We start from the raw sequence: 27713 nt of genomic DNA, 5'->3' as shown, positions 1-27713 counted from the left end.
TCTTTCTATCTAAAATGTTCTCGATAGAAGGCTCTGTTAAGCGAAATACTTTGTGGGATTCACTTTCTCTGCTGCTCGTCTATATAGACTAGTTTCAGTGTGCTAAATGTATTAATTATTTTTTCGTCAACACATACTGCTTATGTTAATGCCTTTTTCAAAGCTAGATTTTGTAGAATATTTCTCTATACTAAACAAACTTTATGTTTTAAAACGTGCGATGATAACACGAATCCTGATGCAATCTACGTCCTTTTGCCCAGGCGTATGACCTACTATGATATATGATGAGAGACAACTAATTTTAGTTAACCAATCAGATGAATGTGTGCACGCAGACTTAAGTCTGTATGCGGCGTGACTTCAGCAATAAATCGCCTCGCCCATTTTTAAATAAAAGACACATGGACACATCGCAAGTAGCCACGGACTGAACTACCTTCCATTGCTGATGGGCTGTTTTTAAGGTAAGATTTAGTTGTTGTCAATAACCATTCCTTTTAATATGCACACACCTTTTCAGCAGATATTTCCTAAATTTCTTAAATTATATATTGTAGACATACTATAAAAACATCTTAAAAACGCGATATCACTGAAGTTGGAGTTGGGGCCCCTAGTGGTATAAAGCGCTCTCCGTTACGGATCACTGCCATCTCACCGCTCTCTGCGTGGGTTCGAGTCTCGGATTCAGCCAATGTGAGTATGTGAGAAAGCTTGCCAGTAGCTTCTCATGGGTCGGTGGTTCTTTCCGGGGTTTTCCCGGGTTCTTCCTCCACCATTAATACTGGCCGCCATGTATAGTCTATCGTGTGCTGACAAATGGCGTTAAACCACAACACAACAACAACAACTAAGTTGGAGTTGTGTGGATTAAGGGGTCTCCCTAAACACAGGAATGGACAGTAATAAACAATAATGAATAGTAATAGAGATGTAAGTACAGTAATGTAAAAGAAATTCAAGTAATGGAGCAAGAAATTAATAATTTTGCACATACAATATTGATGATGAGTTTTGTTAAATAATAGAAGTATAAGTTTTTGTATTGTTTATTTGTTGTTGTTCATCAGTTGACAGTAATATATGTGATGGCGCTGTTGCTATTCATTTATGGAACACCACTTGAATATGCAGTAAGGGAGACTATTCCATAATGACATGTATGTATGTATGTATGTATCCAGTTAGAAGTGATTGCTTTTATTTCTCTAAGTACGATTTAAAATCATGGTATCAGATGACCATCTTACCATCTAGGTGTAGAGTTAGGCAATTACTTGGTCGCTGTCTTTGTCCCTCCTCTCTCCCCACCCCTTTGAACAATACGGCAGAGATGTGTGGGGCATGTGGTACCGGAAAATTATCATAGCATATTCCTGTGGTCTTAGAGAAAAACTTGATAGATGTGTTTGTCACTCACCCCCCCCCCCAATCCCTTGTAACATTAGGCAGAGGTGTGTGGGATGTGTAATTATCATTACAGCTACATGCAAACACATTCAAGTTATTTCTTTTTCTCGCTGCCTTTCTCGTTTTTTTTAAAAAGGCACCTATGACCTCTTGTGTTTTGCGTGTAAACATTTTTCAAACACAGATGTGTGCAAATGGTTACAAAAGCATCTTTCTTGTGAAAGTTTTTTAACTGTGGGTTTTTTAATACTAATTTAATGTATGGGATACACCGAAAGTTGCTTCCTAAGACAGGTGATTACTTCATACCAGTTAACCTTTCTGGCAGGTTTTACATGCATCAATATCCTTGGATACTGACAGGAAATAAATGCACAAAAGATAGCATAAATCCTTACCATGATTAACTTTGTATGGGCTAGTTCATTTATTTCAGGAAATATAAGATGGTGAAGGCCTTTGTTTCGTGTATATCTTTTGTGTAAAGGTGCTTTTATAATTGCCTGTAAATTAGACCCAGATGATGCATTGCAGTCATGATATCGGTCTATCTGAGTGTGTGTGTGTGGTCTGTTGGAGTTTTAACTTAGCTTTAACAATTTCCATATTTTAACTACAGTCATATCGATACGATATCTGAATTATTGCAGTTTATAGTGAGGTCTTGCACTAGGGCATCATGCCCCAGACATGTAGCATCAATCACATTTTCCTGACACCAGGTCGACCAGTCCTGAGACTAACCTCTTAATGCTGAAAGCCAAGCGAGGCAGCTGGTAGTACCATTTTTCTAAGTCCTTGGTGTGACTCGGCTGGGGTTCGAAACCTCGACCTCGCTTATCCGAGACGGACGCTTGAACCACTTACTAGGCCACTGAAGCGGTCTGTCTGAATATCATTTCTTTTCCAGTTTCAACCTAATGCTTTCGTTATTTCTTAAAGTTAATTAATTTATTTTTCCTGATTCGAAGCGAGCGCAACGTCTTATTTCCGATCCGTCTGCTCCTCAACTGTTAAATAATAATAATAATAATAATAATAATAATAAACAACGTGTATAAATGCAGCAGTAATATAATACAAAATTCAAACATTTCTAGCATCCAAGGGAAGCGAACACTAAACAATTATTAAATTTTCCAAAGAACATAAATAATAGCACAATTCGACAATGTACTGAATTCAGCATATAATGTGATTTCAGTAATATTCTCAGTATTAGGACATAACGCATACCTGATTACAAATTTGCATGACATAAAAATGTGGTCAAAAGAAGCTATGTTAAGTAATAACTTTGAAAGGAATGAAACGTTTAATTTCTTGCTTTCCAGCACTGAATAAAGCTATCCCTCTAACGCTTTTGAAACAAAAAAATCACATTTACGGATTACCAGAAATGATGTTAACATTGAGATAAATAGCAAACATATGCAAAAGACAACAACTGATGCAAAATAATTTTGAAAGCATAAGTATTGTTTGAACAGTGAAACAAATACAGAAATAGCAGACAAAACAGTGTTAGTAAAATCTTTACGGAGAGAGATCCAGAAAAGTTAAAGTTTGACAAATGGAAAAATAGTTTACAACATCAACTATAAGGCTTTGCTGGGAAAGGAAAATGCTGAATACTGTATATCTTTCTTAGAAAGCAAGAAAGCCATTACCCATGTCTCTTGCTCGTGTTGAAAGCTATGCTGCAAAACGTCAGAACTTTTGACCCTAAAGTTCGAGTGAGCATGTATCAGAATGAATTCGTTGAGCTGATAAATAATTCATGATAAGTATGAAGGAAATTCAACAAGGGGTTTCTAAATATAAGCAAACACAACTAATTGTGCCAAGGCCATAACGCATATGTTCTATGATTCTGTACCTAACCCCAAGGTCAAACGAGCGAGCCCGAGTGTCACATTGTTACATAAAGAATCATATTTGCTTCATAATAATTCTTTCTGCGTATGAGGAAACACCTTTAATAGGTTTAGGAAATATAAGCAAATGAAAAACTTCAATAAAATAATAAACTTGTTAAACCTGCAACCGCCTAAGCTACTGTTGTGTCTCGCTCTCTGTTATTGGGGGTTCAAACGATTCATCGATAGTGGAAAAGTTCATATGAACTTTAAAGGAGCGAATGTGAAAGCATTTCACTCAATATGAAACAGGAAATTGGTTGTTTTACCAACGATAATACACTGTCGCAATAATACTTATTATAGATAAATATATACGATTCCATTCGAAACAAACAAAGAAGAAACATAAAAATCTGTATCAGTCTATATGGTTACTTGACAACTAATACATATGAAATTAAAATAGGCAAAATTCTCAAAATTTTGAAAGACGAAGCAGTTTTGATAGAGGTGTCCCTTTTTAAGGTGTCGAAAGGAAGTGTTTAAAATCATGAAAATTATTTTAGGTAATTCACTTGTTTACAAACTAGAAGATTTAAATGAACAGGACATATAGGGACTATAGTGCGAGCAAGAGTTACCTATGCATGACAAACAAGATAACAGGCACTTTTCACTTAATTAGAAAGAATATCACAGATTGTTTAACAGTTTGAAACTGGCACTAACTATTATGTCATTATATAAATTCATGTCCAAACCATCGTGCGGCGAAATATTGGTGCGCAATGAAAATGAAGTGGAGCTGGGTAAAGCATGATACATAAAGATCTGTTTAATGGAACATGAATACTTTGAGCTTTTGAAAGATGAGAAGTTTGTAGAATATGGCAGATATGAATAAAATAGTGCATTAGACCATAAACAATCATTAATTTTGGTTTTCTAAACGTGTTTATCTCAATCTGAGTCCAGAACATTGGAAATTCCACAAGAAATGCAGGATCTACCTGTTGTTCACCACATTTTCTATTATGAGTTTAGTAACAGACCAAATTACAACTAAGATTTTATTTTGTAAGGATTTGCAACCTTCCAGAATGAAATTTTCCATTAGGTAATAGTTAGAAAATGCTAATTGTGACCTGAGGTGAAATACGGGAATATATACTCTTGTTTATCAAGAAATTAAACATTCGTGTTGTAAGATCTGAGCAGGAAACAGTTCTATTATTGTTGTGTTCAGTAGTTCATTTAGCCTGGAATCTATTTATTCAAATTATTTAATTAAGTTATTTTGCTCTGGAAATACAAAATGCTCAACAAAAAACATTTTTTCGAAATAGTGAATTGGTTTTATATTGAAATTCAAATAAGGATACATTTTATGATTGTACTATTGTAATTCAACAAACGACTGTTGGCACAACATTACGACACATTATCGCAGGCACATAAACACTTACAGCGTTGGATTTACTTTGGAATACCACTAAAGTTTATTCAAAATTGTATTGATTGACACTTACAAAGTTGAGAATTATTTGCGATTTAATTCGCAATACCATAAGTTCCTTTTACAATTTTTACTCCGTATTCTAGAGAAATAAATTATTGTTGATTTTTTTCTTTCTTCAAAACCTGTCGGTTTTCGCTCTTTTCTATTACTTAGACCATCCTATCGTAATTAAAGAAAAATATATTAACGAAGGGTATAATACATTTAAAAGGAAACAAAGCTGGCCTACAAGAAATAGTATAGGTAATTACGAAAGACATCAGCCGCAAATATAGTGCATCCCCAGAATATATCGCAGTTCCCTAACAACCGTGTAGACCCATAGGCTTATTCTTACTCCCGCTGGTATTTATATAGGTCTAGATAATTTGTATTATATGATTCAATGGCTAACTACAGCATGACCTGTTGGGTTATTGATATTGATATTAACAGTTTCGGAGATATAACTTAAGAATACGAGCACACACACACACACACGTCATTTCGCACACAAAAGGAATATCTGCAAAAGATACAAGCCTTGTTTGTATGCCCTTGTTAATAATTTACATTTCTCGAATACTGTGTTTTGAAAATGTATTCGACATAGCCGCGACTACATGCATTCACAAAGGTAGAGCAGATTTTTGCATTTGTAGGATTAGATGAATATAATGAATTGACCGTTCAAGTTTCGCAGGGAGGGAGCTGAGATTTTCTCCTCCCACTCATCCCTACATCTCTAATGGCACTCTTTGGGATTTGCTAAAATCAAAGTCGGAGAACGAAACTAACTCAGATTTACCTTTGGACATGGACTGTGCGACTGTCGGTAGGTTGAACGCTATTGACACATAATCCTCGTTGCTTTTCCCACTCGACTGAGAACGGAATTTCAGTGATAGCAATTTAGTTTAATAAATTGTGTTTCTGTATTTCTTGTCATTTCCTTTAACAATTATAATTAGCCGAAGATGTAAACTCACTTTTGTTACCTTATTGGCATCTTGACATGAACAGAAATTTAGAATACGAATTAGTGTAAAGTTCCGTTATTTTAGGTAGCTATCATTCTTTGCACACAATGCATACTAAGACACAATATATATTTCTTATATTTAATGTACCTATATATTTTCTTATTGGGTTTGGGACAACAATCAACTATTTGATGAGTTTACTGATATGGAAGGTACTTTTATGGAATGAAGTATTGGCTTTGTTGCCTTCCCGATTCCGGAACTTATCAATAGCTACCTGTCATTGCTCGTGTATGTGGCACAGTTCCTCGCGTGCAGTGCATGTTAGTCTCATTCTCCAACATGTTAGTCTCATTCTCCAATGTCTAATTTTTTTAACACAATTCAGTTTCTTCATATTTTACTGCCATGTGACCATGGTTTACTTTCAGTTGCTCGGAACGATACTGTAGGGATTGGTACATCATAGCAATTGAACTTTAAGCGAAAGAGCATGACTCGAGATTTCAAACAGGCCTTATCAAGAGACCTTGGTGTCATTATTATGTTTAATTGTACTTAGAAACCGATAGCAGAAAATCGCTAATGTTAAAGTTCCAGTTGTGCCTTTCATTATCATTCTTACGTTAGATTCTCCATTAGATCTCAGAGTGCCATCCTAATGATAAAATTCCTATGGTCCGCCATAATAGCACAATCTTAGATTACTAATTCCCATATTAAATTGCCAAAGCCCATATAGTGCACCAAACGCCCATGTTAAATTCCCATCGTCGCCATCCCCACGTTAAAATCCGTTTTCTACTTTCCGTCAAATCATATTAAATTCCCATGGTACCCATAATGTAGCATCCTCATGGTAAATTTTCTTTCTTTGAATGTCCTATGACTACTAGCATTTCAACTTCAACCCGGTTCTGTCCTATTTGGGGCATGAGCACACAATCATATGGGTTATGATCTGGAGTATTCCTATTTGTGTCGTTACGTGAGAATTTGATTAGATTCATTCCTGGAACGAATTGCAACTCTCGAACGTGTAATTTATATTTACATTATAATTATTTTCTCTTTCAGAATACATTTCGTAGCAAAGAAGAGAAGCCAGCTATAAAAGAAATGGAAAAAGACAAGGGCTTTCAATGTATGAAATTAATTATTTTAATATCGGGCATTTATGTACCCGTTTGATATTGCTGTGTTGTGTGCAGGAATCTTCAGATGACTGCAATAGTAAAGGAAATGGTGATATTGAAAACAAAATGCTAGAAATGTATTGCTTCTCATAATGTTGCGATTTTATAATAGCAAGCCAATCTCTGTATGAATTCCTAGGGTCGGGATTATATATGACATTTGCCGGTGCACCTTAATTACAAGAAAAGACTTCTGGTCATGGTAGGTTCCTACCGAGACCCCAAATAGCAGCGGCATTATATACAAAAGCCTGTGATGGTGACGGTCCACTGTATGTGTTATGATATTCCGAGTTTTAAAGTAGGTTTTGCACATTACATCTAATGATGTTAAAACAGTTGAAAACCTCAGCCATACAGGCCTAAGAATCTGTCTCAGATTTTAAGATCCTATGAACTTTGTTTTAAAAATTAAAGATTTTAACTAAGATCAACAATTTATTTTTTATAAATGAAGATAATTATACCCACGCATTCCAAATTATTTTTATTAAAAATAATTGGACTGTTCGTCTTTTTCCTCAGTGCTCATTGCTCCAGTAGTAAAAAAGCCTGGTGTATTTTGTTCAATTGATACATCTCATTCTTGCCACAAATACACATGTTAACATCTTATGTAGGAGCCCTCAGTGGCCGAGTGGTCTAAAGTGCTCACCCTTATGGATCTCACCTCTGTCTGCGTGGTTTCAAGTCCCGGGCTCGGCCAATGTCGGTACGTGAAAAAGCTTGCCAGTAGCTTCTTGTGGGTCGGTAGTTATTTCTTGGGGTTTCCAGGGTTCTTCCTCCACCATTTACACTGGCCGCCATGTATAGCCTATCTTGTGCTGAAAATGGTGTTAAACCCTACAACAACAACCACTTTTGATACAGATATATGATTTTGTACTTGAACGATAAATAATTTAGGAACATTTAAAGTACATGAATACTGAATACTACATACAGTAAAACCCATCCTTATGTTTACCCCAGTAATAAGGCCACCTGCACTTTAGTAATAAAAAATCTAAAGAAGTTATATTTTGTCTTCATTATTCCAGTATTGTACAACCTAGAATTAATACCCCTCCAATATTCTTATGGCCAGAGGTTCTCACATTCCTGATTACTATGAATGGAGATTGTCACGGTAGAACGTCAATACAGAAAATGCTTATCTTGCCTCACATGTGACCTTCATCCTGACACAGGCACTATTTTGACCTTCATCTGCAAGCATTCACACACATGTAGGAATATGTCTCATATCTCCATCATCACTTGGAAATTCTTTCACGATAATTCACTGGTCTACAACCAAAATGCTTCCGAAATAAATGTAGTCAACCGTTACCAATTCTGGGTCAAGGAGATTGAACACGATGCTTAAAATTGTAGATTGGATCTAGTTTTAAAGATATGATAATGGGTTTAGTATATACGACCCTTGACTTGGGAATGGCAGTGGATAAGTAAGTGGTAAAGAGAAGGGATAGCTCAGTTTAACCCAGAAATGACTAAAATACATCTTTGACTGGATTTATGAATAAATTTAAGAGTGGGTTTGGACAGTACTTGCTTTTTAGGCAAAATAATGAATGATGCAATCTGAAGCTGGTATTGCGTCATACGTGTTATCAGTTAAATCATGTTAATCCTAGAAGTCATGGATGATGCAACGTAACTAAACTTACATCACTCTGTTGAACAAATTGCCCTATATCAGCTCTAGAAATCACACAGTGTCGTGCTTCTATTTTGTCAGTGTTTGATTTTGAAAATGGACACATTTCTGTTTAGCCAGATTGAGCAGAGATGCAAAGTTCTTGTGTGAACAAAGCATATAACTTCTGCTATGTTTGTGGTGAACTGACTTTTGCATTAGAAAATCACAGTATAACCACTATGGTTAAGAAAGCCTATCACATTTATTTTGGCTGCAAAATTGGACATCAGGACAAGAGGTGGGCTCCACACGTACTGTAACTCATGTGCAACAAATCTTCGCCAGTGACTGAAAGGGAAAAGGAAATCTATGCCTTTTGTAGTGCCAATGATTTGGAGAGAGCCAATACATCATATCAGCAATTGTTACTTCTGTATGGTGCCTCCTACGAGCGATTCCACCAAGACATTGCAACAATGGAGAAACGCTATCAGGTCAAATGGAGCCCATCAATGCTTGTAGACTATTGCTGGACGATGACAAGAGATGTTCCATTTAATAAATACAAGAGACAAGCCAAGAGACGCCGAGTAGACACTGTATTGTTCTTATATATATATATATATATATATATATATAAAATAGGTTTTTGCCTTTTGTTTCATAATACATTTAAAGTGTTAAATCAACAGGACAGGTGAAATATTATCTTGTAAAGAAACCATAAGCACATGAAAAGACCTAGGTTTACAATTTATGATTACTATCTATACAATATACATAGACGTAAAATGTAAAAAACTTAAGTATCCTGGAAAATGTAGCTAATAAGTTGTTTTAATTGTCATATTTGACTTCAGCACATCAAAATCCATAATAAATAGCAAATTTTAACTCTGGAGCAGACATCTAAAAATTATATTAAGATATTAAACATTAACTGCAAAAGTTCTACGCACTACCAATCACGGTTGTTGAAGTAAAGTGTCCTTCAAACAGGATGTTTCACACTGATCGACATAGCTACACTACGACTTCGAGTAGAAAAAGTTGCTGCTGCAATTGTCATTTATTTCAAATTCACTTCTCATAATTATTTATGAAAGTTAAATCAATCCTTGATCAAAGCTGAATCAAGTACTATATCATTAATTTATCTCTGTCTTCATTATTTTTTTTTTTACAAGAACTGGATTTTTCTCTATTCAGATTTGTATTATTGTGCAAACTGATTGCCGTACACATTTCGGACGCTGTGTATTGCTGTTACTTGGCTGAACACCAGAATGTATTTGAACATAATTTAAAGTACAAGCAAAAGCCCAACTTCTTACATTCTAACATGAATTTCTCAATCGCTGTTTTGATGTTTGAAGTCAAACAAGTATTCTAAATACGCGTTTTGACTTCTACCCTCTTTTTCATTCAGAAATATGAGAAACATAGCCTTCGTTAAATAAGCATCAGTGTTAGGTGGAAAATTTCCTTCCTGGGGATAAGAATTTTTGACTTTTGCTTGGAACTTCAATATCACACACTGACGCATCCGAAAGTTTATACTTATTTTATCACATTGATTTTTCACCGTGTTGATGCAAACTTTGGGCAGGGGGAGGGATACCGTTACCACACTGCACTGGGGAAAAAAATCGAATTTTTAACAAAAAATACCAATTCATTTTAAAATTCAGACAAACGTTCCCTTTCCACGACATAGCATTGTGTATAATGATGGAGTCACTTTATTGAAGTACCTTCAATAGTGTGTGTGTTTCATTAGGATTTTTAATGTAGCTTTAACAATTTTTCAGTCATATCGCTACATTGTCCGCAGTTTATACTGTTGCCTATCTAGCAATGGGAGCAGCAGGGAGGGCAAATCCTACAAATTTTAGAAGGTTCCAAATGCCGAAATAAGCCCTTTATGGAGGGCGAATCGTAAAGGTTCCAAATGGCGAAATGACACTTTATGTAAACGCAAATGTCACCGTCGTTGCTGCCCTTTGTTGTCGTTGCCCTCCCTGCTGCTTGCTGCGTCCCTTTTCGAAAACTAAAGTCTTTATCGAGGTATGAAAAAAAATATTTGCGCGTCTGTTGTCATAAATTAAAAATTTAAGTTAACAATAATGGCCAACATTGGAGAAGCACATTCCGCTAGATTAGCTCGAGAGCGACTAGAAGCAATAAAAAGTTTTCTTCCCGTGAGAGATTCTGTCAAACAAAAACTTCAAGCGCGGCAAGAATCACAAGTTGAATTTGCAACAGGCGCAGAACAATTATTTAAACCTGTTACGACAGCTACTGAGTTATCTACGGAGATCACAAAAAGAGCTCTACTAGGAGACGACAAGGGGGTTGGTATTCTTCCAACGCTAAAAGAAGCTGTTGTACAAGCTGAAAAGATTGCAAAAAGAACCAAACAAACAAAAGGTATTTTACGAGATCTTCCGATGGAAATCGCTACAGCTCAGTATTCACCTTCTGCCGAAGAAGGCACTGAAGTCGCCGAAGCTGCTGCGCCCCGACCAGCAAAAAAAACTGTTGAACTGACTGCAAAATTTGATCTGGCTTTTATTAAAGTCCTTAAGCAAACACCAGGAGCAAAATTACCTAAGTGATATTAGCAAGTGTATATAACAAAGACAAATTTTTAGATCCACAACATACCTCCGTGACTGATGTAAATTTTGTCAAATGGGTATATCATATATACTACAACTAAAAAACAGTCAAAACTAACGATCTAAAATATGCAAGACTTGTAAAGGAAATAAAAGTGCTCGATAGAGCAGATATCCACAAGATCCTCCACCTGCCTACTCGCCACCGCAGCAGGAGCTTCCTCCGCCACAGCAACAGATAAAAAAAAAAACAACCTCCTTCACCACAGGAGCCTTCCTATCAACTTCCTCCGCCACAGCAACAGATAGAAAGAAAACAACGGACAGAAAAACTGCTTGATCAGATGCTAGACTCACCTGCGTCATTTTATACCGATGACACCCTTAAATTTATTGAAGATCGAGGTAATTTAATGCATCTTGTTACACGTGGTTATAATAATAGGAAAATTCATGGAAAAAATCCTAAACTCATGGAAAGCCTTAATCCTGGGAGGTGGATGTCTACGTTGTATTTTGCTTCCAAGGGATCTCCGGTTGACTTACAGGATCCTGAATACAAAGAATTCGAAAAAGAGGTTCTACAAAAATCTAAGGAAAGGAAGGTCAAACAAAAATCTGTGGTTTGGGAATTACTTGTCCTGATAATATCATCCATGATGTATCACGGTTAGAAGTTCTCATCGGAGGGAAACGAGCTGGAAATAACTCGCCAGAAATAATTAATGAAGCGGCTGATATCTGTCAGCGAATATTTCAAGGTGGTTTCATGGACACTAGCATCTACCGAGAACTTATTGATGAACTTGTTGACAGCGATTAGATAAATAACTAATTAAATAAAATGATCGTACATAATTCTCAACATAGACCGGTCATGGTCAGAGTTGTAAACTCACGAGTAACCGTATACAGGGTGACTTATGGAAATGGATTGGGTGATGTTGTTCGGGATTTATTTGCGAGGATGGCTCCTAAAGCAATACCGATCGCAAAACAATTATCGATAAAAGCCATTGATGTTATTAAAGATAAAGCTACTGGTGCTGTTGGTAGTGCTGCCAGTAAAGCATTCTTGGCAATCAAGGACAGACTAGCACGATTGATACGCAAACCTCAAAGAGGTTTGCCGGTAAAATTACCAGCCACCGCAGACATGCCTGCAAATGTTAGTAAAGTAATAAATGAAGCCGCAAATCAAAAACTAGCAGCGCTGATAAATCCTGAACAAATAAACACAAGTCTGGTGGCGGGAAGTGGTCTTCATTTTAGACGATAACTTTTATAATAAAATGTTTAAATGGGAATCCGACCCAGCATTCGACATAGACGAACCGGTTCTTAAAAATGAATCAGTGCGTGATTTTCAGTATTATTCTTATGACGCACGATACCCAAATCAACAAGGATGAATTGAATTACAGGGTCAGGATACAAGTAGATATTTTTTACCCGCTGAAGCATTTATTGAAGTAGAAGGTGAAATTATAAAAACAGATAATACAGTATACGGACCTGAGGTTAAAATTGGTTTTGTCAATAACGGAATTATGGCCTTGTTTAGTAGCGCCATATATATGATTGATGGGAAAAATATCGAAACGATTCAGAATGATGTCGATGTCGCTACAACAATAATTGGTCTGGCAAGATATTCTGATGATTATACACGATCAGCTGGTCCATCAATGATGTTTGCCAAGGACACTTCTGATTATCCTAACAGTGATCATTTTATTATTAGATGACCAAAAAACTGTGCTGCTCCTAATCCTGCTGATATTGACGTGGAAGACATGATTATTAGCGCTAATACACAATTTAATTTGGGTTTCACTACACGTAGATTAATGTTGAGCGGGGATCATAGAGATTTTTCTTGTGCCATTCCGCTGTCGCATATCTTTGGATTTTGCAGAGATGTCAGACAGGTAATTTTTGGAGCAAAACATACGGTCGTGCTTGTTAGAAAAAATGACAATAATGATGCTTTATACCCCTAGGTGACGCTGGTAAGGTAGAAATAAAAAAACTATCACTGTGGATGCCGGTAATGACTCCGGCAATCACAGAAGAACAGCGACTGCTTTATTGTATGGATCAAGGTGGTAAATTGTTGTTATCGTGGTTTACAACAACCACTGATAGTACTCAGAGTAATGATAATGGTTTATTTACATGGCATATAGCATCACAGCAGGGAGTTTCTGCACCGCGACATATTTTTATTGCTCTTCAAGATGTTACACGAAGAACACAAACACGGAGTCACATGATATTTGACAAACTCGGTGTCTCAGAAATTTCTTTAAGAATAAACGGGCATCAAGAACCATCTGAGAACATACTGTTAAATTTTGATAATGATCATGTTGCACGTGTATATCAACGCTTGACGAAATATCTAGGGCGTGATCTAAATATTGATACTGGTCTGCAAATATCACAATTGGATTTTATAAATTATTATCCAATCTATTAATTCTCACTAGAGCATCTTGATTTAACTAGACAGTCTGTCGTTGATGTGCACTTTCGGGCTAATGTGAATAGAGGAGCTATAGCTGATTACAGAGCAATTGCTGTTATACTTTCTGATAGAACAATGTGCTGGCGGCCGAATGAGAATCATTGATGCACCAGAGGAAAACATGTAGACAATTAGATCAATCTCGTATTAAATAAAATGTCATACAGTCACGTTAATATCACTCTGACTCCTGGTCAGATGAAAAAATTACAATCAAAAATGCGAGCACATGTGGGGCAACGATAACACTAAAATAAGATCAAATCTCTAATGGTGGCCCAAACAAGTTAAAACACAACTTAATCATTTCAATAAAGCAAAACAAGCAAAAACTGGAGCTCGACTTGATTTCGCTCCAAAAGCCGTCAAAGACATGATTAAAACCAGTGGTATATTTCCTCTTCTTGCCGCAATAACAACACTAATAGCTGCTGCTGCCCAAGCCGTGGCTAAGGCCGCCGCGTTAGGAGCTGTTGGAACCGCTGCTGGAATGGCACTGAAGAAAGCAACTGGTGGATCCAAAGGAATAAAAAAGGACACGGGTTAAGACTTCCAGGAACTCCACCATCATGGTACCCAAAACGGTTTTAGACATCACTCCAATGTTGAATTTTGATTTACTCGATGCTGTTAAACAATTGCGAATAAAAAATTTCAGAGGCGTTTTTATGAGAGATCAGTTATCAGCACAACCGAATAATCCAGAAACCGGAATTATTAATCTCTATAACAGTAACGGTCCGGGAACTCACTGGGTTGCTTATGCGATACATCCACGTGGAATTATCTATTTCGATTCGTATGGGTTAGCACCGCCAGTTAAATTTCTAAAATATACAAAAGACATCCCCCTGTCAAAGACAGGGACAAAAGTTTGGTACTCAACGCTACGAACACAAACACTGACCGATCCTCCGATATGTGGTCATGAAGTTTTAAATGTCCTCAATGCGATATCAGTGTCAACCAAACCACCTCACAAAGTCGTGCATGAGTATACCGCAGGTCAATTTAAACAATCGTTAAAGAATAATGGTTGATATCTACGGAAGATCTCTTCTAAACAGAAAAGTGAAGCGCACCGATATAGATTTATCAAAATATGCGACCAAAGATGAAATCGATAATCTTTTAAGCCTGACTGGGATAGACTCAGATGAGGTTGTTATTTTTCAGGACCAACACGGAAAACTAAAAACCAGCAATATCAAATGGCATGAAATAATTCGTAGGGTTATTGGAGCTACTCCAGGTAACATCCCTGTGTTCAGTGACAGCAGAAAAATCAAAGATTCGCTAATATCAATTGCGGCGTTAAGAGATGATACGCAGAAAGCTGCAGGGGAACGCGTAAAAAAAGACCGGTGATACAATGACAGGTGAACTCAGCATGAACGGTAACAAAATAACTGTGTTAAGAGATCCAACATCCCCGGAAGATGCCGCAACGAAAAATTATGTTGACACCGTTGACGGTAAATTATCCACGTTGTGGGCCGAGTATGATGTTCATGTAAACACGTTTACAAATCTCCGTAGAAACTTCAGAAAAACCGATGAGACCATGGATAAGTTATTTGGAACTCCTCCCGTCATCGATATGAAACTTTCTGATATCAAGACCAACATTGACACGGTCAAACAAACACAACAAGATATTGTAAATGGCATTCCTGAGATCGTTAACAAAACCAGTTTGATTAAAATCCCATCTGGAGTAACTGCCAGGCTTATTACCAACATAGTATACACAGTGTCATCTGGATTTGCAACATGGTCTAAACAAAATAATACTATTAAGTATACAGCAACAGTCACTGGAGTGTACAGGCTGTCTGTGTTCAGTGCTGCAAAATTTGAAATTTTCACAACGTATCCCTGAAGACATTCCACTGACAAGTTTTCCGGGGTTGTGACTATCATATTAAGCAAGGGAACCGAAGAAACATTTATACTGGAATCCGCCGACAAGAAATTAACCGCAACATCTTACTGGTGGTGTTTGGAATTTGTAGCTGAAACACCTCAATTGGTTACTGCATAAAATAATAAATGATGTCAGATGCTCAGCAATATAGGTACAATCAAGTACGCGAATGGCAATCAGAGTTAAAAAATACCATTAACGAATGCACAATAAAGTAAAAAAGATACAAGCGACGTGTAATTATCCTAGACACAATAGTGTATTCAGTATCTGCGATAGCTGCATCTACGGGAGTATTATCATCAGCGCTAACACCAGTGACAACTGCAATTGCAGTCACAATTACAGTTTCAACATCAACAACAATTGCAGGCGTTGCTAATATTATCGCGAAAAAAGTATTCTCATGCGCGCTAACAAAATTGCACGAATATGAAAAGTTAAACAATGCGGCCACGAGCGCCTACTCGAAATTGTCTTCGCTGATATCATTAAGTCTCGACGATACAGTAATATCAGATTTCGAATTCGCGCAAATGGCAAAGATGTATGAAGACTGCACTAGTCATTTGAAGTGACAAAAGATAAATAATAATGTCGGAATTGCTTCATCAAGCTCTGCTTGATATAGTCGAAAATACAAGCCCAAAACGAACTTCAATGATAACAATAATTTCGATTGAACCAGAATTCAGTGTTAATTTTCCAACTGCGATTCCAGTAAACGAGATCGTGTTAGCACAATTACGAGTATATCACAGTTGGCCCAATATCAGATCAAAATCATTTGCTGGTAATCCACCAAATAATTTGTTTGTGTTTGCACATAAAAATAAACCCGATGGTACACCAGACTGGAATGTCATTGGGTTACCAACCGGGTCTTATCAAATCGAAGAAATCAATGAAGAATTGCAACGTCAAATAAAAAATATCACAGGAAAAGAATCTAAGATAACAGTAACTGTTCACGATCCAACGCTGTCTTCTGCCATCGAAATAAGCACCCCTGACTACGCTGTAGATATATATAATAGTTCAATCAGAACAGTGTTAGGATGGCCTCAAACTCCGCCACCGATACCACTAATACCACCACCAGAGCCAAAAAAGTCTGACTATATCACTGACAAACAATCATACCATGAAATTACTCCAGATTACAAACAACATTTAATTAACATAAAAACTACCATAACGATGGGTAAGAAGTTCACATTTGTCGACAAAAACGATATCGGTTGGGCTTTGCATTATAGATTCCCTTCCACTGTCCCGCCGGATCACTTCACCTTTGGTTTTAAACTAGATTATATTACCAGATGTTTTGAAGAAGTTAATCAATTACATCAAATACAGCTACAGAGGTTACGGCAGCATTTTCAAGAACATCTCTTTGATTTACAAAGTTCACGCGAAGAAATTATCAAACACGTTGAAAAGTTAAATCAGCTTGTATCCGATACGGAATATCTCAATCAGCGAGCAGTTCAGGAAATAATTGATGACAAGAGTAACAATAAGCAAAAATTTCTAGCTGCATATTCACTGACAGAAGCCAAGCTGCCGAATTTTAAATTTCCCGGGTATAATGCAACCGAACTAAAAAAATCTGTTAACGATCTAATCAATGAGTTCTTTGATGACATACTTGCATAGTACAGAAAAACACTACCGGAGCCAACTATCCGCAGACATAACAATAGCCCAACTGGAGAAGGCCGACGTATCTCCAGGCATCGTAAACATAACCGAAGTGGTCACGGTCAATCTTGTGTGTGATGTCATTGATGGCAGCTACAGCACAAACACGACAGTATCAAATCAAGTCCAGCAAGGATTTGTTCTTTATTCGTTTACTCCGAAAGATGTACCACCTGGATTTCTGATTGTGCAAGAGCCGATCAATCCAGTCTATCTGCGATGTCAAAATCCGTGGCTGACCAGAATAAATTTTAAACTAACAGACCAGAGTGGTCACCTTCTTGATTTTCGAGGTGAAACACTACATGTTAATTTACTTGTGAAATCATAAGATTTTCAGTCTTTAGACTTTCAGTCTTAGAAGGCGCATGAATATTTTATTTATATATATTTTTGCACACTGTCCGATTTGTTAATTTTGATAGGGTGTTTACTAGTAAAAATCATGCACATCGACCAATTTCTCAATTTTGATAGGGTGTTTACTAGTAAAAATCGTGCACACTGTCCGATTTGCAAATTTTGATAGGGTAATTACTAGTAAACATCATAGAAATCGACCGATTTGTTAATTTTGATAGGGTGTTTACTAGTAAAAATCATGCGAATTTAGTAAAGTAAAAAAATCTGCAGGAAAATTTATTTTTTACTGACAAATTAATCAAGCGAGTATTATATAATGTACCACCGCATAAAATGTTTCATACATAACAAAGAACTTCTTGATGAAGCAGTCGAAACCGGAAAAGCGGAAAAAATAATTGTTGACGAATACGGCACTGATGAATTTATATTAACTGATACGCAACTGGAAGTATTAAAAAAAAATCATATTGTGATCGCGCATTGCAGTATACCTCAAATTTTAGAATATATACGCGTATTTAGATCTTAGATCTTTAAATCTATAGATTTATGAATATGTACCACCACATAAATGTTTTCGTGTATGACAAACAAGCACTCGAGTAAGCAGTTAAGGTCGCATTTACCCAAGAAGAAATTAATGTTAAATTCATTATTGACGAATACGGAGACGAATATTTCTTACTAACACAGCAACAGTTAGATAGTCTCAGACGCGAGCATATTATTTCAGTTGTATGTGACTGAGATCAAATTCTCAATTATGCGCATTCTTGCATTAAATCCGATCGACTAAGAGAAATATTATCGGACTGATACAAGTCGCCTTGACTTTGTCACCTTGATGAAATCAAGAAAGTAAAAAAAAAGTGATAAATTTGTTTTTTACTTTCAATTTCATTTCCAAGTACTTGATTTCATTCTAGGTATTTACTTCCTTGATTTCATCAAGGTGATTTCATCAAGGTATTTACTTCCTCGTCAAGGGACATACAATTTTTTAGCTTTCTTACACGAGTATTTATCATCTTCCTTGTTTTATATTCTTGGGCTAATTCCAACCTAATTTTTTCAATTGCACAAGACAACGAAACAAATTCATTCATTTGTGCTTCTTCTACTGTAACCAGCGATTTATATAAATTCGTCTGGATACTCTTTATAAATCTGTACTGTGCAGGCAAAACATAACGCCCTGCGCATTCATCCTCATGTAGTGATTCAAAATCAGACCTGATTGTTTCAGGATTTAGTTCATCGGATATATTAAATCTGTGCTCTTCTAATTTTTTAATAGCAACAATCACATCATTGATATTTTCGTAATTCATATATATATATATAAATATTATATATTTAAAAGAAAAAAAATAAACAGCAACCATGATGAGCGGTTATCAGTCATGGGTCTTTCACTGGCCGCGAGGTCCTTTCAGACTTGAGACTTTTGTCTTTTTTTTACTTCCTTGACTTTGCCAAGGTGATTTCATCTTGAAGATTTTATCTCAGTCTTACAAAGCCTTTATAATGGCTTCTCGGCATCCTCGTGACAATGACCGCATTGGACCCATGTGACGTAGATCTTTTTGCATTCAAGGTTACTGTTTATTTTTGGGGGCTCGAAAGTGAAACTGTCTATGTACATACCCCTCCGATCAAAATCCCAGGGGTGAAAAACACACCACCACGATTCGACGTGGAGGAGATATGTACACAAGACCCCTGCTGAAGCACCCATTTTATTATAAAACCCCAAATGGGCACCGTCGACAATATGTCCGTGACGAGACTCGAACCGCTGGCATTTGATAAAGTCGGGACGAGAGTCAAACGCTTTACCACTGTACCACGGTCTCATCTGATAATACAGGATTTAAAAATTATGATATAGGTAACTACTGACAGACAGATAACATGTTCTGAAAGATTACTGCTGAATTTAAATTCTGAAATCCAGTTGGATCTAAATTTTAACACAGAATTCATATCACTGTGAAAATAACACTTACCTGTACTGACAAACGCAGAAGTGTTATAGACTGTGACGCAATTGGCTGTAAAAAAAAAAAACTGTATACCGCTCTGCCACGCTGGATAAATTTACCTGTAATGACATCTCAGGAAGTTTTGCGCAATCTCCCTGACAAAGTCACCTTGAAGTCAAGGGGGAGATAATTGTATCATTGACTTTTACACAGTCGCTGTAGAGTTATCTGCATAAGAAAATATGATCCAGCTTCAAATTTGTATGAAAACGATGATTTGATTATATTTTCTCCAACACGTTGGACCGAACGCGGGTGAATACCAAAATACTTGCCAGCCGCGGTCATTGACTGAAATATTTTCTTTTCACGGGTACTTATATTGAAAGATCTGACAGCTTTCCTTGTAACGCTCTATAACACTGGTCAACAGTGAAATCATTACTGACTTGAAAAGGCCCTAATCTGTAGTATTTTGGTGTGCCGAACACGAATATAACCGTGAAAAATTTGTATTGGCTCTCGTTTTGAAGATATTCATATACCTCATTTTCTATGTTTCACTGTGTAAATTTCTCCAGTAGGACTGCAGCAACATCCGGAATAATGATGTAACATTGCATAATACCATCATGCTCACATCATCCACAGTTGATTGCATCATTTTCTGATGCAATGCAATACTAATGCCATGCGGCTGCTGAAGTAAGTTGACGTCAGCAGTGTACTATACATGTGTAGGCCTATTATACTAAAGCCAGGCGGCTGCTGAAGCTGACGTAAGCAGTGTACTATATAAAGCCCAATCAGATAGGTTCAGCATTTAAAATATTTTAGACGTTGTGCGAGACAGTTCAAGCTACTGTTACATAAAACTTATTATTTTATCCATTTACGTACAATAAAGAACAGTAATGCCTCGAAAGTGTGTTAATACCGCGGACAATTTTTGCTATATTTGTGGGGAAGTGACATTTGCCAACCAGAAGAAAAGTATCAATTCTCAAGTGAAGAAGGCATATCATCTTTACTTCGGATGCAAGGTTGGTGACCAAGACAAGCCTTGGGCTCCGCATATATGCTGTGCTACATGTACAACACAGCTTTCACAGTGGTTGAATTGCAAAAGGTCATCAATGCCGTTTGCAGTCCCAATGGTGTGGAGAGAGCCAAGCAACCACCTAAATGACTGTTACTTCTGCTTGGTTCCTCCTCTTTCCGGTGGAATAACGAAGCGAAAGAAGTCGAGAATAGTCTACCCAAACATTCCGTCTGCATTGAGACCAGTTCCACATGGTGAGGGACTTCCTATTCCAGAACCTCCAGCAGAATATTCTCTTGATTCATCTGACGAAGACAAAGGTGAGTCGACCTGTTCTTCTCCTGGTCCATCAGCATGCAGTGATCCAGATTTTCACTGTGGTGCATCATCAACCCCACACAGAATAACACAGGAAGAACTAAATGACCTGATTCGTGATTTGGACTTATCAAAGAACAAGGCAGAATTGCTAGGATCAAGACTCCAACAATGGAATCTTCTAGAAGAAGATGTCACAATTACTGCATATCGAAAGCGCCACCAGCAATTGGAGCCTTTCTTCAGAAAGGAAAGTAATCTGATATTCTGTTCCGATATTGAGGGCCTCATGAATGCTTTAAAAATCACTCATGACCCACAAGAATGGAGACTATTTGTGGACTCTTCGAAACTGAGTCTCAAGGCTGTGCTTTTGCACAATGGAAACATTCTTCCATCTATTCCAGTAGTGTATGCTGTCAACATGAAAGAGACATACGATAACTTAAGGCAGCTACTGAATTCCATTGAGTATAACAAGTACAGCTGGCACCTCTGTGGTGATTTGAAGGTAGTTGCCCTTTTAATGGGACTGCAGCAAGGATATACAAAATACATGTGTTTCTTATGCGAGTGGGATAGCCGAGCAAGGGAAATGCACTACATGAGGAAGGAATGGACTCACAGGCAGAATGTAGCCATTGGAGAGAAGAATATCCAACACCCAGCTCTGGTTGAGGCTCAGAAAATCTTGCTACCACCCCTTCACATCAAACTAGGTTTGATGAAGAACTTCGTGAAAGCCATTGACCGGACTTTGCCAGCATTACGATACCTGCATGAAAAATTCCCTCGACTCAGTGAAGCAAAGATTAAAGAGGGAGTTTTTGTGGGTCCTCAGATTCGAGAGCTTTTCAAAGATGACCGGTTCAACAACTTGCTGGAAGGTGACGCGAAACAAGCATGGAATGCTTTTCGCCTAGTTTCTACAAACTTCCTCGGAAATGTTAGGGCAGAAAACTATAAGGAACTAGTAGAAGACATGTTGATGAAGTATAAGAAACTTGGCTGCAATATGTCTCTAAAGATTCACTTCCTTCATTCCCATTTGGATTTCTTTCCTAGCAACTGTGGTATTGTTAGTGATGAACACGGCGAACGTTTTCATCAAGATATCGCAACAATGGAACAAAGATACCAGGGAAAATGGTCCACTACAATGCTGGCTGACTACTGCTGGACACTCCTCAGAGATGCTCCCGAACAGCTGTACAAGAGACAGGCGAAGAAATCTAAGATGTAGTCAATGACTTGATTTTTTATAGGTAGGCTATTACAGTTGACCTTTTACTATTGGAATGCATTTCATTATGTAAACATTAATTTCTTGCAGATTACAAAAAAACTAGAGCCAATTTTGCAATTTGACTGTCATATTCGTGTTCAGCACATAAAAATTGATAAGAATTGACTAATTTTATTTCAGTAACATGACTTTTGTAAAAATTTGTTGTCCAGTGTAATTTACCGGTACCTCCTCGTGCAGAATTCTCATTCTGCGTGATAGATTGTAGATTAGATAATTTATTATTAAGTTTTTGTCCATCAATGTGATCAATTACAAGACCGTCTTCGATCTTCCCCAAGAAACACTCGAACACGAACCTGTGATTATAATAGCCTTTATTCCCAGCAACAGTAAATCTAAGATAACCAGCATTATCAACAACACCAACTGGTTTTTTCAACCTGCAATTTCTGACTATTCCCTCACGATTCGCTTCGTAATTTTTAATGATAGGATGTGGGACAAATTCTTGATTCATTATATATATATATATATATATATATATATATATATATATATATATTTGTCTAATTTATAATTTGTCTGAAAACTTTGTTATATAATCGCGCTCACATTTTAACACAACATTATTATTTTTTTTGTTATAATATCTCTTAAGTTCACGGTATCTTTTTCCCCCGGCACTTGCACATAACTGTTTTACCGCTGACCCCAGCACCACATCGCAGACACGGTATTGGTCCTAAACTCCCCCTTCGGATGCTTTGGGAATGTACCCCGCAGAATTCTTAACTGCATGATTTGTTACAAACAGTTACAGATCCAACTTGAAGCCACTTGCACTGATTCATTATATATATATATATATATATATATATATATATATATATATATATATATATATATATATATATATATATATATATATATATATTTCTTATTTAAATGTTTGTCTTGAATGTAATATAGAGGAGCTTGAAAGATTATCTGCAATCAAGCCCTGAAAAACTTCTAAATTTGATCTTGACAGACTAACCCCTGACTCGCGGAGACGATCCCTGACTGATCTGTTTGATATTATCAGGAATGCCAAAAAAGAATTTCGTAATGATGGAACATCTCACGTATGGTCTACATTTAAAATTATACACGAAGCCAATTTTGACCTCGATGCTGAATTTATCATCACACTGAAACAACAACAGAATAATCACTGTGCGAATTGTAATTGTATAATGTTGTGGTGTTACACTAATAAAAATCGAAGACAATTCACCGTAGATAGAAAAGATAACAGTCGCGGTCATACACGAGAAAATGTGATGCTGACCTGTCTTCAGTGTAATCGGCGTAGAGGCGCTAGTTAAGTGATTTGGGCGGTAATTGTGTATCCTCGGGAATTACTTGTAGTTGTTCACGTGTGAATCCGCGTTGAGGAGCAGTTAAATCCAGCCTGTAGATTGCTGGTCTATGTATGTATGTATGTATGTATGTATGTATGTATGTATGTATGTATGTATGTAGATCTAAGGCGGATGCTCAAACTACTGGGCCACCAAAGTCGGTTTCTTCAATAGTAAGTTTAATCCTTGGACAGGGGTGGAGGGGTGGGTTGAGCAAAGTACATCTAACACACGGGTCACAAAATCGTGAATAATATGTCATTATAACTTTATGTATGCCTTTGCTCCCGATGAAATTATTTATACATACATACATACATACATACATTCATGCATACATATATAACAAGTACCTGATGGATTCCGAAAGCGGAACCCCAATATGTAGACTTAGTGAATTTTCACGTTATATGATACCATAGGGTGACATATATTTTTATTACCTCTGAGCGTCTGATATACAAAATACCTCTGTTCATATCTAACAAATGAACCATTATGCTAAGTCTAAAACAAGCACTTAGATCGTTTCACCGTTGGGCGACAGTAAATGGGCAAACACAAAATATATACTTTTGATTCATTTTGTTTTACCAATTTTCATGCCTTTAACATTATTTGTAAAATTCTCACAGAAAATATCCTACTGGAACAATAATTACTCGTGCATATTCAATGCATAAAGATGTCGTAATAGTCTACCGAATTATATGATGTCGCCTAAAATAAATGTATGCTTTGAGATTGGTGCACTGGATTTTACAATTAATTCCTAATTACTGATGTACATGGATTTTATACCACGATAACTGTGAAGACAAAAAATATTAAAAGGAACTTTGTGTTCCTTTCTTTGCATGTCTATATTTTTGTGTTTTTCGGGGGGGGGGGGGCAGAATGAAAGCTTTAGTACATGAAAACATTCGCCTTGTGAAAATCAATAATGCTCCTTCAGGATAAGTTGCGGAAAACGAAGATGTCAGCTATAAAAGTGTTATTGGAATATCTCTCTAACATGCCACTTTTCTTTTCTTCATAATCTGTCACACCGCACTGATTAATATTTGCTGTTTGTTTATGTCCATATTTCTAACGCAAGCAATGTGTAAAAACAAAGCAATATGTTTTGTGTTTACTTTAAATTATTTTACCTTATGAATAAGCTGTCCTTGTTTTTATTTGCTTTTATTTCATTTATTCCCTTTTTCTTTTTGTTTCTAATATCGTCTCAAATGTTGGTTGACAGCTGCTGTATAATTCTACGGCTTAATCTCATTTTAATGTTTTTATAGATCTGACATAATCTTATAACCTGTACAGAAATGGTGGAACGACTTTTCCAGTGTCTTGTAATTGTAGATATCTTCATGATACCACCAAATTTGTCTCCAACGAACCATATTTTCCGTGCCTCAACTCGTCCAGAAGCTATTTCATTTGTTTTCTTTTTTCATATATATCCTTTTTCCAATATCATTAAAAAAAGTTAGTTGACAGTTGCTGCATAAGTATACATCTGAATCTTTTTCAGAGTTTGCATTGATTCTAGATAATCTGATAACCTGCTTCTTAAAAAATCTTGGACCTAATTTTGCAATGTCTTGTAATCTCACAATTCTTGATTATCCCAGCAAGTCTTTCCCAGTGGAATGTTTTCGGTACCTTTACTTGTACAGCATTTATGTTGAAGATTAAAAGAAAAATGTCCGTCTGGCTCTAAAACTGTTGGCCATAAGCAGTGCATAAGAGCCTTCATTTCTATTAAAATGGCAATTTAGTAAACAGAGTCTACTTAAGGGAGTTAGTAGATAGTTTTGGTCTAGGTCTTTCTTCATTTAGCTTTAAAGCTAGATACAGGCACATGATATGTGAAATAAGTGAATTTTGCATTAACATATATGGATCCACATTATTCGTTATAAATATACATACTCAAGAGTTTCTCTATCCTTTACCTTTTAATTTACCTTTAATTCCGATAAATTACTTTCATTTCAGACGTAACCATTTTATTATTTGGAAATGACAAAGTTGGAAAAACTTCCACCGGAAATGTAATTCTCAACTACGACGGTCTTAGCAAAATTAACTTCAACGATAAAACAGGCGATCCAGTATGTAATGTAGCCATAACTGAAGACTTTCCTGGTAAATTAATTTCGGTAATAGACACGCCTGGTCTTGGACGCTCTAGGAGGAGGGTGATTGAGGCTATTAAACAGAAAAAGGACGAATTTTCATCCAGAAGAGGTACATTTTCCGTTCTGTTTGTTGTTAGAGCGAACCGTGTTTCGGACAGGGACTGCGACGAGTCAATCCAGAGTTTCGAAGAAGTATTTGGAAGACGATTCAGTGGCCGGACAATAGTCGTAGTCACTCACTTGGACAAGGTGGGACGAAATATGAACGTTGATAACTTTCTAGGGTCTTGTGGTGCGCGGTTGAGGAGCTTTGTCAGAGGACGAAATTTGGGAGTTTGCCTCTTTGATAATTTAACCAATAACAGTAATATCCGGAAGTTACATGTTAATAACTTGATCTCCATGATTGAAAGCAAAGAGAAAACGAGATCATGGAATTTTCAAAGTTTGTCAACGGTAGTAGTACTAGCCGGCATTGTACTAGTGGTTATATTTGCAGTCAAATCGTAAGCTGTTCGACGAACTCACTGTTCATCACTTGCTTTCTTAACGAATTATCTGATTTAAGACTTGATTTCTAATGACGCATAAGGCTTTGGAATTCGCTATACTTGCATTTTTAGCTCTACTGATCATAGATCAGACGAGCTTTTGTGACGGTCCGTCGTCAGTCCGTCCAGTGCGATACATTTTTATTGCTATTTCTCTTAAATTACATGGACGATTGTATTCTTGGTTCATACACACACACACACACACACGTTTGCCCCGTGGTCTAGCTGGTCCTAAATGAAAATGGTGCTTCTCTGACATCCAATATGAGCCGCCACAGTAGCCATCTTCAACATCTTTTCATCGCTACTCACCAACGGATTTTTGCTAAAGACTTCCTATGATGTACAGCTCATCCTAAATGAAAAGAGCCTCGATCTGACTGACATCCAGTATAGCCTCCACATCCTGAACATTTTGCTGTCGCCACTCCGCCTCAGGAGTTTTACTGAAATACGTTTTGAGTTATCCATTCGATCTTAAGTGAACGTGGTACCTGCCTAGAATCACCACAACAACAGTTACCTTGAAATTCTTGTTATAACTCCTGTTCCAAGAAAGAAAGTCCTATCTTGGAAATATTGTCGTGTCTAGTCCTTCCAAGTAGATGGCCATAACAATATAGGGTTTCACCAAAAGACTAAGTATGATACCTAGTTCATGCTAAATAAAAACGGTGCCAGTCGAACATCCAATATGGCTGTCACGACGACTATCTTTAAAATGTTCGAAAAATCCCCAGTCACATGATTGTGCTATTAAAGTGCTTAAATACACATGACATTTGTTCTCTTTATTTCATAAAAGAGTTATACATGCAAAGGAAACACAGTAAGATGTATTCACATACGCAACCTGCCACTTATGCACTGTTGTTTATATGAAACAGTATAATGCAGTTTATATGCACGTACTAGCACTAAGTGTACGGGTTGATACATCAAACGGTCCGAATTCCACAATTTGAGCGACCTGGCATATTTTGGAATACAACTTTATATATGTTTCAAGCATACTTAATGTTTATTTAACATTGTAGCGTTTACTTCTGTTGAACGACGGCTGATCAAAAAGTTCTGTAACAATCTGTATAGAGAAAATGTTGCACAAATGTTTACTATTTTTAGTAGCCTTCTCCCATTTAGTGACCCATATCCAGAATATGTAGAATAGCCTCTCATGTGGCAGTATTCGTTTCTTCAATTTTGGAAATATCCAGAAGTTGCAAGGAGCTAAATCTAGTCTGTATGGTGGGCGATTTAGGTTCAATGCCATTTT

At 36.8% G+C, this 27713-nt stretch overlaps 1 protein-coding gene across 6 annotated transcripts; it reads left to right on the top strand.

The window, feature by feature from the left end:
• The first annotated feature begins 316 nt into the window (after window positions 1–316).
• On the top strand, window positions 317–27209 carry LOC149797382 (GTPase IMAP family member 5-like). 6 transcript variants are annotated; one of them, XM_089962159.1, is made up of 4 exons: window positions 345–469; window positions 5925–5968; window positions 6834–6900; window positions 25741–27209. In XM_089962159.1, the coding sequence occupies exons 2-4, from the start codon at window positions 5948–5950 to the stop codon at window positions 26391–26393; spliced, it is 741 nt and encodes a 246-aa protein (XP_089818285.1). In that variant the 5' UTR covers window positions 345–469; window positions 5925–5947; the 3' UTR covers window positions 26394–27209. The 6 variants fall into 6 exon arrangements, 4 of the variants coding, with proteins under 4 accessions (XP_089818285.1, XP_089818283.1, XP_089818286.1 ...); XM_089962157.1 differs by having other exon boundaries at window positions 5925–6079; XR_016421810.1 differs by lacking the exon at window positions 5925–5968 and having other exon boundaries at window positions 317–467.
• The last annotated feature ends 504 nt before the right edge of the window (window positions 27210–27713 follow it).

Source organism: Sinohyriopsis cumingii, chromosome 6 (genome assembly GCF_028554795.1).
Source record: "Sinohyriopsis cumingii isolate HCF-2022 chromosome 6, ASM2855479v2, whole genome shotgun sequence".
In the NCBI taxonomy this organism is placed as follows: Eukaryota; Metazoa; Mollusca; class Bivalvia; order Unionida; family Unionidae; genus Sinohyriopsis; species Sinohyriopsis cumingii.
The sequence above is the reverse complement of the archived record's forward strand: the minus strand, read 5'-3'. Positions and strand labels throughout refer to the sequence as shown.